The sequence below is a fragment of the Euprymna scolopes genome, chromosome 32, assembly GCF_053919585.1.
Source record: "Euprymna scolopes isolate OS-2025 chromosome 32, ASM5391958v1, whole genome shotgun sequence".
NCBI classification, from domain to species: Eukaryota; Metazoa; Mollusca; class Cephalopoda; order Sepiida; family Sepiolidae; genus Euprymna; species Euprymna scolopes.
This window is the reverse complement of record NC_136513.1, coordinates 20,169,215-20,182,500: the sequence shown is the minus strand read 5'-3', so window position 1 is coordinate 20,182,500 and position 13,286 is coordinate 20,169,215. Positions and strand designations below refer to the sequence as shown.

Sequence of the window (13,286 nt, the reverse complement as noted above, 5' to 3'; positions counted from 1 at the left end):
GTATTTAAAACTGTAATCCAAGCTATTCTATAAAATACTTTTATAAAATCAGCAATAGGTTCTCGTCAATGCAATGTAGATTACAATGTATTGTCGACTAAATCACTGTGGGGAGGCACGTGTAGTTTCCTCCCAGTGCACCAGAGTGGATCTCAGACTAAAGCAGGCAATCAGTCGATTTAAATAAAAAAAAAGTCCGTTGACAATAAATTTATTGGAAGTGTAAAGCATTCGTTGATCCTCATTTCATCCCGGGCAACGTCACGTTCCCCTGCTTTATATATATATATACAGCACAATTGCGTTGACACACCGGTCAGATCACCGAAGTTAAGCAATGTTGAGCCTAATTAGTACCAGATGGGTGACCATTTTGGAATTCTAGGCGCTGTATGTGCTCCCTGCTTACCTCGGTATTTGTTTCCAGTCCTGTACATACACTTCACTTGCCACTGGTATTTAACAATGTCGACTCAGGAGAGGTGTGGTTGGAGATTATGCAACTCTTGTCACAAAAATTTGAATATATTGATATATATATAAAAATCCGGAAATTGTTGATAGATCAATAAAATTTAAGTCAAAGTAAAATGACTCAATTAATAAGCTTCAAGATCATCAGTTTTTATAATAAATCAGTTATATAATTTTTTTTTTACATAGGCGTCACCACTTATCAAGGCCGAGAGGCTACTCAAGGATAAAGGTTAAAAGTGTACAGTAGTCAAAAGGACAAAATAGTAATCGATAGTAATGGAAGTTCGGTAAATTTGTTAACTCAAGTGTAACGGCTCACCAGAAACTTGTTCACGTTGGACTTGAAGACAACCAGCTGGAAAGTAGGAAAATCGAAGACAATTCCACAGGCGTGCAGTTCTAATAAAAAAGCTTTGATCATGGAATCTACATTGAGGTTTAGGCACGGATAAAGAATGGGGGGTAATTATTGATAGTGTTTTCAGCTAGACGAGTGTTTCTTGTAAAAGTTTGGCGAGGGGGGGCCATAGATTGAAGCTCAGTCGAACACTTTCCATGAAAATAACGATAAAGCAGAGAGAAACTCGCAACATCTCTTCTGTGAGAAAGAGATTGCAGCGAAGAGAAAAGGACATCTCCCACCAGGCCACAAAGTCTATTTTGAACTCTATCAAGGCAGGACAAGTCCTTTCCAGCAGCTCCTGCCCAGATGTGGCAACAGTATTCCATCCTTGTACGTACCTGGCTCTTATATAGATAGAGAATTGCATCAACAGTGAGACATCTACTGAGTCGATAGAAGGATCCGACCATTTTTCCAGCGACCTTAGCAACATATTTGATGTACGTATTCCATTTAAGATCAGGAGTAAAGGTCAAGCCCAGAAGTTTGTCAAAACTTGAGGCTTCCCCAAGACGAGAGCCATTCATTTTAATTGATGCCAGATGGGGATCAGAACGTTGATGATGTAAAGATAGAAGCTTGGTTTTAGATGCATTAAAAGTAACCAGCCACTCCTTTCCCCATTGTACAACGTGATCAAGATCAGAGGAGAGAGAATAGGAGAGAACTTAGATGTGCTACCATAGATGGTAATGTCATCAGCAAAAATGTCTACGAATGATGTAAGGATGTGATTTGGAAGATCATTAATGTAGATCAAGAAAAGAGTTGGGCCCAGAATGGACACCTGAGAGACTCCAGCATTAATACTGTGAGCTTCTGATTTTTGCCCATCAACTACTACTCTTATGAACCTATCAGAGAGAAATGATTTAATAATTGAGAAGACACTTCCAGCTATACCGTAGCTGGAGATCTTGTGAACTAAACCTTTATGCCATACCCTATCAAAGGCCTTTGGTATGTCAAAAGAAATTGCCCTAGAAAGGGTGCCTCTGTCGAGAGATTCGCTAATCATATGAGATATAACTGTAAGCACATCTGCTGTAGATCTAGCAGAACGGAAACCATATTGTGTGTAACTAAGAAGGTTATTTTTGCTGAGATGGTTGATTACTTCTCTATTTAACAAAGATTCCAGCAACTTACTTATGACTTATTGGCCTGTACTGTGAGGGGAATGAACGATCACCTAAATTCTTAAATACAGGGCATACTGATGAGATTTTCCAGGGAAGCAATTCTATTTAAGACAACGTTTAAACAGTTTTGTATGTATGGGCGCTAGTTCAGGTTAAAGTTTTTTGGGTACTATAATTGGAATACCGTCAGGGTCGGTTGTTTTACTGGAGTCAAGGTTTTTGATTAGCTTGGCAACACCACGTACAGATATGTGTATATCACATAGCGTGTTTTCTGATACAGGAGGAAATATTGAAGGTTGGCGGCCTTGGTCGCAAAGGGAAGAATTAGCTACAAAGTTCTTGGCAAAGAGTTTGACTTTGTCTGATGCTGACGAGATTAACCCAGGTCCATTGATAATAGTTGGGATAGAGCACACGCTTCTGTTCAGGATTCTGTTTGCTATTTACCAAAACTGGTGGGAACCAAGCTGTTGCTCAGCTATTTTGGACTTGACGGACTGACCATATAACTTTCTTGCGTTCTTTATTACTTTCTTACAATGGTTGCTGGCAGTCCTTAAAGCAGCTTTAGTTTCCATACATCTTTTACGTTGGAAGCAGTGGAAAAAGTGATTTCTGTGCGCAATAGCAGCAGTACATTCTGGAGAAAACCATGGCTGGTTGTTAGGTTTTTGCTGGAACTTTTTCGAGGTATATGGAACGCAGAAGTAGATCCGAAATAAATGTACGGAAGCTATCCCAGTCAGCGATAGTGTATCGATATACTGTACGATGGAGAGGTACGTCTGAGGACTTATTACATTTCATTTTTATCTTAATTGATATAACTGAGTGGTCGGAAGATCCAAGAGGAGAGAGAACAGAAACTAAACATAGTTCAGGGCAAGTTGTGAGAAAAAAGTCTAGGAGACTCGCATAGTGAATGTTAGCTGAAGGATAAGCTGATAGACCTTGGTCAATTTTCTCAGATATACTTTTAAAGATAGCAACTCCGCAGTTATGGGGGCGATAGAGAGTAAATATAAATGCAGTAGTGTGAGCTAGTACAACCCGGAAGCACATATAGGGTAAGCTAGGATCTTCTCTGGAGATGTCCCTACCACATGGAAAGCAATCTTTAATAGAGGCACATATTCCATGCCCATGGCGATCTTTGGGGTCAGATTTGGAAGTTAAGTTAGAGTATCCCTTAACTACGAACTCACTTATGGAAATAGTCTGTCCAATGCCAGTTTCGCTTAAAAAAGAAAATGTCTGGTTTAGTCTCCTGTAATTGGGTTTCAACCTCTGGAAGGTTAGAATGTAGACCCCTGATGTTAGAGAATGAGACATGGTACTGGGGGTCTACGTTGGAAGTTGGAGATCCGGGGTTAATCGTGTATTTTTTTTTGAAACTTGTCATGATGGAACTTTAGAGTTTGTGGACTAGGTCATCAGACTTGCTTAGAGCAGGACAGAGAGGGGAAACTTAGAGAGAAAAAGAAACGAAGAATTTTTTTTGTAGAACATGATAAGGTAAAGTCGTAACAATTACCCACTAATATGGCATCGAGAGGCCCCACCAGAAGCTACTACATGGTCCAGAATCCATTCACCAAATGGCAATACAGCAGCCCCAGTACTTTTTCATAACATTTTTTCATAAAATCAAGACAATAAAGATCAAAATGAGACCATCAAGTCTTATATTTCCATATTCTTTACAATTGTTTTGTGACCATTCGAAAATATTCCCCCAAATTGCCTCTCTTCAGACGGTGAAAAAAACACTATTTAATATATATAAAAGAACACATTTCTAATCCCTATTTAGAGATCAAGCAGTTAAACCTACACAGATACCTAAAACTTGGAAGAAAGATCTCTTAAATGAGAATTCGAAATATATTCTTTTATGTTTATTAAATGTTTTTTTTCATGGTCTGAAGGGAGGCTATTTTTGAGAATATTTTCGAATAATATAATGTTGGAAATTGTTCAAATGATCACGAAACGATTGTAGCGAATGAGAAAATACACAATTTGATCTTTACTGTCTTGATTTTGTAATATATATATATATATATATATATATATATATATATATATATATATATATATATATATATATATATATATATATATATATATATATATATTAGGATGGGATGAAATTTTTTTCTTGATATGGGTCTAGAAAGTTGTTAACAGGTTTGACTGTAAATTAGGGATCCCAACTTTTAGTTATATAGTTTTACATACGTGTATATTACTTAATTATGTATATGCATATTTCTTACAATATGCATTATTATTATTATTATTATTATTATTATTATTGTTATTATTATTATTATTATTAATAATAATAATAATAATAATAATAATAATAATAATATTATTATTATTATTATTATTATTATTATTATTATTATTATTATTATTATTATTAGGTTGCTGAGAATGTGGTAGGGCTTTTGGAGACAAGTACGACTCAATGAAAAACGGTGCTGACATCAAACAGAGAGGAGATGGGGCAGGTTGGCGTTAAACGTGGGATATTTCAAGGGGATTCGTTATCGCCACTTCTTTTTGTAATGATAATGATGCCACTGAGCATCCTCTTGAAGAGAGAAAAACTGGGGTATAACTTTAGATCTGGTGACAGACGCCTCAACCATCTACTCTTTATGGATGATTTGAAAATATTCGGTAGAAATGAAAAGGAAATGGAGAGACTGGTAGAACTTGTGGGGACATACTCAGAAGACATTGGGATGGAGTTTGGGATTAGTAAATGTGCAGTGCTGGTGATGAAAAGAGGAGTAAAGGTTCATTCGAATGGAATAGTGCTGCCAAATGGAGAAATCATGAAAGAAATAGAAGATACAGGATATAAGTATTTGGGAGTGCTGTAGGGTGTAGGCATCATGAACAGAGAAATGAAAGAAAAAGTCAGGAAGGAGTATATTAGAAGAGTGAAACTAATTGCAAAGTCGAAACTGTATGAAGGAAATTTAATGAAAGCAGTAAATGCATGGGCAGTCAGTGTTTTGAGATACAGTGCGGGAATTTTAGAATGGTCTGACAAGGATTTGCATGCCATGGATATCAAAACAAGAAAAGTTTTAGCAATGTTTGGTATATTTCACATTCGAAGTAGCATAGCAAGGCTGTATCAAAAGAGGAAAGATGGTGGGAGAGGATTGAAAAGTGTAAAAGATTGTGTTAGAACCGAGGAGATGTCGTTGAAGGAGCATGTGGTTAGAAGTGAGGAGGGGATGCTTAAAGTGTTGGCCAATGAAGTGGAGGTATGTGAGACCAAGGCTGATTATGTGAAACGTATGGATAGAGAAAGGGCAGAGGAACTGGCTAGGAAGAAAATGCATCGAAGGTTCTTCCAAGATATAGCAGAAGTGGCTGATAAAAGATCATGACAATGGCTTAGAGCTGGGTATCTGGCTAAGAGTACTGAAGCTTTTATTTGTGCAGCACAAGAGCAGGCATTAGGAACACGATTGTTCAAAAAAGTGGTTTTAGGAGAGGAAATTGCTGCAGAATGCCGGATTTGTGGTAATACCTCAGAATCAATTGCGCACCTTGCAGCAGGATGTAGTGTACTAGCCCAGAGAGAGAGTACCACAAAAGACACGATTGCATGGAACTCCGGATATATTGGGAGGTGTGTAAGAGGGTTGGGGTCAAGTGTGCTGGAAAATGGTTTGAGGAGGTGCCTGATGAAGTGATAAAAAGTGAGGATGGCAAGGTAGAGGTATGGTGGAACAAAAGTGTCATAACGACCAAGCAATTGGAACATAATCGTCCGGATTTGGTCGTCATTGATAAGGTCTAAAAAAACTGGCAGATTGTAGACTTCTCAGTACCCTGGGAGAGGAATGTGAGAGAGAAGGAGAATGAGAAGTGGAGCAATTATGCTCAATTGGCCTTGGAGATAAGGCGTATACACAGGGTTAAAACACAAATAATCCCGGTCGTAGTTGGTACACTAGGAGTAGTATCAAGTCGTCTGGAAGAACAATTGAAAAAACTACAAAATCCCCGATGTTTTAGGCGGCCTTCAAACCTCTACAATTATAGGTACCACCAACATCCTTAGGAAAACCCTTGATCTTTGAAGCTCCTGGTTTGAAGCTGGGATTAAGGGAAATCCTCTGGAAATGAATCCCATCCCTTTCCAGAGAGACATTCATAAGTGAAATCAGAATTATTATTATTATTATCAATTACAAAACAACAACAACAACAAAAACAACAACAACAACAACAACAACAACAATAATAATAATAATAATAATAATAATAATAATAATAATAATAATAATAATAATAATAATACCCTTCCTGTCTCAATGTTAAGACTGCGGTTTTAAATATTGACGATGATAAAACAGACTGAAAAAAAAATCAATAAAAATTAAAGTCCTTCTAAACAGGAATTAAACATAATTTTAATCGTATAAACTACCAACGTGAACATAATTTCCAAAGGCAATATACCTCATGTGAGCCTGTTTCTAATTAATGGCGTTATTAAAACAAAATGGAAAAAAAAAAAAAACAAATTTGATTTTTTTAAAATTTAAAACCGAATAAAATAATAGGATGTATTTTGTAATTATTTTGTTTTACGAACAGAATTTTAAAAAAGTTATTGCTAAACGGAGTTTGAAGCCTTGAAGATTTTGTAGCACCAGTACCAGATGCCATATTACTGTCACTCAGCAAGGATCAGAAGTACCTTCTGAAATCATGCTTAGTGGTGCAAAATGGTGTTTCACAATCATCTGAAGATGATCTGAAATATGCCAGAGATGCAGAACCTGGTAAAATGCACCGTGCCAAATGGTTAATACGGACAAACAGAATACTAAGACTTTATATGTTTCAGCAGCAGCCATCTGAAAATCTTCTCTTGATAGTAAAGTATATTGTTAAAGTATACCGCATCATCATGGTTTCATGTCAGAGTTGGACCCCTAAACATAAATAAAACATCCTCCGCCCCCCAAAAAAAATTGCACTGATGTTGTTTATGTAATATAACAACTTTTAGTGTGTGTTTGTGTGTGTGATTTATTTGCTATATGATATATATGGTATATTGAGAAATTTTTATTTAGCTGGAATTGTCTTTATAAAATATTACAGCCAATGATTTTTTGTCAGACCGATAATCACTGGATTTGCATACCAGTAGATTTATTGCATTACATTATTCTGAAGTATATATATATATATATATATATATATATATATATATATATATATATATATATATATATATATATATATATATATATATACTAACAGACACACGTTTGAATTTATTTATTTATTTAAGTATTAAAAACAGAATTGACACGTGACCACAATAAAAGTTAACTCTGCTGCTTCTATTTGATCTCATTAATGAGGTCAAATCGAAGTCGCGGAATTAACTTTTGCTGCGGGACAGCTTTTGGGTTTGTTTACCCAACTTTGACTGGTTTTTTCCCCAAGATGTTGGGAGGGGGGAACCAGCTCCCCATTGTCCAGATTGAATAGCAATTGTCTGATATAAGGAGTTTGGCCCCACATTGATCAAAGCTAATTGCTTTCTGGACGTTTCGGCAAAAGCTGAGAACACCACCTGTTTGAATTTAGTTTCGCTGTATTTATACTAAAAAGCAGGACAAACAGGGGACTAAGCGAAATAGCGCGAATCTTATAAAAGTCGACGTAAATAAATCTAGAGGCGATCCGCATTCCCAAATCCTAGATATTATTATCTAGGGGGTATACAAACACTTCTAAGCGATAGTAACCCCCCTCCCCGAGTATCGTGGCGAAAACAGCCTTTGTGAGACATACATAAAATGATCACACACATTTTGCCTTTTATATATACATAGATGGGAACCACTGCTCTAAACGTTCTGCATGCATGCAGCTGCCCTGCTGTTTTAATAGCGTTGGCGACCACGGCTTTCTAAATTGTAGAGCCATGGTAATCTCAGGAAGATAAATAAAGGATAGTATGGCTTGATTCGAGGGTCATCTCCCCTTCCCTGAGTTAAACGCGCCCCAGATACCAACCTGGAAATTTCTACGACTCGGCGCAATACATACAGCGCCTAGCCTTTCCAAATGGTCACCCATCTAGTACTGGCCAGGCTTCGGTGATCTGGCGAGAACCGGTGTGTCAACATGATTAAACCTTCTAGGGGGGTCAACAAAGACGGAATAATTTGCCGGAGTAATTCCATCGGTGTTCAGTAATTTATTTCCTTGCACACATGTCGAAAATGTAATTAGATAGATTTTATGGAATATTCACGCTTGATAATGAATTGATCTTTTTTATTGTAGGTGTAATGTTCAACACTGGCCATGTATGGAAGGACATGCGTCGATTCACGGTTTCGGCACTCCGAGATTTCGGAATGGGCAAGAGCAAAATGGAAGACAAAATCCAGGAGGAAATTTCCGAAATGTCTAAAGTAATCGAATCTCATCAAGGGAAACCCTTCGAGCTAAGGAAAACAATGGCCGAGGGCGTCATGAATGTCATCTACAGCATCGTTTTTGGAAACAGGTCAGTGTACAGTGCTCCCTCTCCTATCACGGTTAGCACCTTCCAAAGAAACCCGATAAGTGAAAAATCCGTATATTTACTTATTAAGCGGACACCCAGTGTTTTCCGGTCGTAAAATACGCTTAAATATTATATTTTAATTCATGCAAATTTCGTATTTATCATCTATTGATTATTATATTATACCTAATATATAGTAGCGGTTTCAAAAGCATATATATATATATATATATATATATATATATATATATATATATATATTCGTCACCACTTATCAAGGCCCAGAGGCCACTCAAGGATAAGCGTTAAAGAGTGTACAGTAGTCGAGCAAACATTATTAAATGCAATGGAGATACTTTGCTTTAGGATTCTTTTTTTTTTTTTTTTTTTTTAATTTTTTTCGATTTTCCGTATAATCTTATTTTTTATATCAAAATCGAAAATATTAATGAAGGTATGAGGTTCCTTAATTATCACTGTCACGAAACTTTGACATTATAATGGGATTCCGGACTATGCACAAGTAACGGACCTTGTTGGCCTTTATATATTAAGTGAACTATATAAAAACAATCTAGGACTTAAAGGAGGACTATACCGGGATGATGCATTGTTTTACATGAATACCACAAATAGATTATTTGAAAAAACAAACAAACAAAAAAATTAAACAATTCTTCAGTGAGCTGAACCTAGATATAACAATAGACCCAAACTATAAGTGTGGAAACTTCTTAGACATTACCTTGAATCTAGACAACAACACTTATGAACTCGACCAAACGTTATTCTACATAGATCAAAAGTCCAACTATCCGAATAGTATGAAAAAAAGCAATTATACCTAGCATCTCAAAAAATATATAAAATATCCCAAAATGAAGAATTATTTATTAAAAATAAAGAATATTATAACAAAGCCCTAGGATATAAAGAACAAATCAAATAATAATAATAATACACGTATAGAAAGAACAGAAAACAACGTAAATGAAATATCTTACATGTCTATGAAGAAATATAGAAAAGCAACAAAAAAAGCAAAAACCAACGAAAAATAGAACATACAATAAACACTGAAAAGAAAAATGAAAAGCTATCTCATAATAAAACCGGAAGAGATGTAAAAAAGAAAAATTGATGAAAGCGCCAAACGTGGTTTAATGCCCCGTTCAGCCACCACATTAAAAGTTTACCAAATTATAGACAAAAATTTCCCGCAAGGTAGTAAACTAAGTAAGATAATTAATAAAAACACAGTTAAGCTATCCTTCTCAACGTCTGCTAACGTAACAAATACCATAATTGGCTCCAACAACACAAAATTAAACAAATTTTTGAAAAATAGAGATAAGACTGAAAATGAATCTCGCAACGTAAAAGAATGTAACTGCTGGAACCCTACTGAATGTCCACTGGGGGGGGGGTGTTTAATCTCAAACGTAGTATACAAATGTGAAGTTATAACAAGTAATGAAGGTAAAGTATATGTAAAGAGCACCAGAACTTGCTTTAAGGACAGATATCGTAATCACCTAACATCGTTTAAACAAGACATTGAGAAAGAAAATATCGCTACGCGTAAGGAAAACAACAACAAAGCAGATAAAAATAAAAACAGATAATAACAATGATAGAGACAATCACAATAATGAAGATAGCAACAGAACCAATAGTATGGGTAAAGGAATTAAATAAAAATAAAATTGAATATAAATTAAGATGGTCCATAGTAGATAGAGCGAAACAATATAAACCAAGCAACTCAAAAAGATGCAACCTTTGCATACTAGACGCATACCATATATTAATATCAAAAGAAAAATTATTAAACAGACAACAAGATGTAATTCACAAATGTCTGCACAGAAATCGATATTTGATTTTACGCATTAGACCAGACTAAAACAACAACAGCAACAAAATAAACGGAAATGTAGAGGGAGTAATATAAAAAATGCAAAACATAGATCAATCGACCATGTAAGACGAATGTTCACGTAAATAGAATAATAAGATAGAACGTAAAAGTGTAATGAAAAACTGGATAAATATAATTAAAAATAATAAAGAAAGAATTAAAGGAGAAAATGAACAAAAACCAAAACGTAAATGTAGGTAAAGAAAAAGATGTAAGGGAAGTAACTCTAGTAATGAAAATATATTCCATGAGAGTAGCCTCCCCTTGAAACAAAGACATTAACTAATAAATAAGAATTCGAAACCAAACAAAATGAATATTAGAATAAACACGCATAAATGTAGAAATAAAAATTATTAAAAATAGGAAAGAATAAATAATAGGAAAAAAAATAGAAATTAAATTTAAAAAAAATAATAATATTGCGAAATTAAAGTTTATAACTGAAATTTTGGTTTGCACGGTACCCAAGACGGGCGACTTGTAAAAACGTGGGGATGAAATTTCTATTCCACAAACGAAAACACCAGGTTTATAATGTACCAAATTAACTTTTTGTTGGTAACATCAAATGGAAATAACATCTGATGAGTAGGTGAGAAAGGAGATTTTTATGAAACATAAAATCATAAAATTGCCACCCCATTAACGAAACGGCTGTAATGAAGAGATCCAAGATGAAATAAACAAAAATTATAAAAAATATAAAAATAAAAAATGTAGGTCTTTGAATTTCAACAAAGTTTTGTACTATATATATATATATATATATATATATATATATATATATATATATATATATATATATATATATATATATATATAAAATAAAAAAATCATAAAGCAAAATATATATATATAAATAAAAAAATCATAAAGCATTATATATATATATATATATATATATATATATATATAATGCTTTATGATTTTTTTATTTTTTCGATTTTCCGTATAATCTTTTTTATATGAAAATCGAAAATATTAATAAAGGTTTCATAATTATCACCGTCACAGGCGCTTTCGATTCGTCTACGAATCATCTTCAGGTGTTGCGGAAGTAAAAGTGCGAAGGAGTGAAAATGAAAATCAAAAAGTGAAAAGTAAAATATATATTAAATCGCCTTAAATGATGGTAAATTAAAATATATAAAGTCGATGAAAAGTCGATTAAAATATAGGTTGATTAAAAATTAGAGTATAAAAATCAGCAAGTCCGTGGGCATAATTGGTAAAGTCCGACCATTACGCGCTATAAAAAAGATTATAAGGAAAATCGAAAAAGAAAAATCATAAAACAAATTATCTCCGTTGCATTTAATAATTTTTCCATAATGAAAAAATGCTGCCTATATATATATATATATATATATATATATATATATATATATATATATATATATATATATATATATATATATATACCTTGCACTAGAATCGAAACCAAAACATTTAGGGCTCCAGTCTTTATCGTAATCGATTGCGCTATCGTCAGGCAGATAAGAAATAGTTTAAAATGAACCGACTTTGACGTATAAAGATACCACATTAATAGGGATAGATACAGAAAAATTTACTCCTTTTCGGAAAGTTTTTCTTTTGTCGGTCACAACATTGCGTACGATTGTTTCAGCCTCCGGTGTTGGCATATAAAATTATAACTACTCATAAAATGAAAACAAACTGCTACCAACTACTTCGAAATTCGAGCGATTACCGCATTGCAAAACGAGTGTATTTAATATAAAAATGCAGATAAATCCTGCTTGATAGTTGATATATATATATATATATATATATGTTGTTGATAAAAAAAACGAATAGCCTCTGTATCAACTGGAAACATCCTATTCGTGGGCTGTGAAACTTTTGTCATATTTTTTCTACGCGCTGATGAAGTCAAATGTTGTGCAAATTATAATATGATGAACAGTTGTAGTCTTATATGCCAACACCGGGGTCATAAACAGTTGTACGCAATTTTGCGACCAGGCATTATAGGTAGAATATATTCTTTTTTTATGATGGGTATCATTAAAAAATGAATATATTCTACTCATTATGCTTTTTTTCCAATAAAATAATGAGAAATAAATATCACTTAAAGAATGTATTATTCATATAACTGCCATATCAGGTATTCGATACCTGGTATATATTTATAATGGCGAATGTTAGTGAAACAGTTGTGCTTGGGGTCTTTTTACTACTGCTATTATATGTAGACTAATATGAGTGGGACACGTTCTTAACTCTTTTGCAGTGTTCTTAAGTATTTAATGTTTTTATTATTATTTAATTATTGTGTTGTCATGTTCAAGGTCAAATCAAATTTATTTATTTATTTATTATTATTATTATTATTGTTGTTGTTATTGTTGTTGTTGTTGTTGTTGTTGTGTTGTCTTGTTTAAGGTAAAATCAAATTTATTTATTTATTTATTTATTATTATTATTATTATTATTATTATTATTATTATTGTTATTATTATTAGTGTGTTGTCTTGTTCAGGGTCAAATCAAGTTTATTTGAGCTAAATTAATTATCATATCATAAATTACATCTGAATTATTAGTTAATGTGTCTATTTTAAAAAGTCCAAATTAAATTTTATTAAAAACAATTGTTTCGCCATTATGAATTTAAAATCACGAAAACAGTACTTCACATTGTTTTAAATTTTTTTAAGACAAAATGTTCTACTTAATTTGATACGTATTATTTAGAATCTCCGGACTACTGACCTCATTTTGTGTTTTTTTTTT

General features: G+C 33.6%; 1 protein-coding gene across 1 annotated transcript in view; it reads left to right on the top strand.

The window, feature by feature from the left end:
* LOC145256238 (cytochrome P450 2J6-like) overlaps positions 1–13,286 on the top strand; it is a 38,458-nt gene that overhangs the window by 1,307 nt on the left and 23,865 nt on the right. Inside the window, exon 2 of the mRNA XM_080114887.1 lies at positions 8,374–8,599. Coding sequence (XP_079971013.1) covers positions 8,374–8,599 — 226 coding nt within the window. The remainder of the gene's footprint in view (positions 1–8,373; positions 8,600–13,286) is intronic.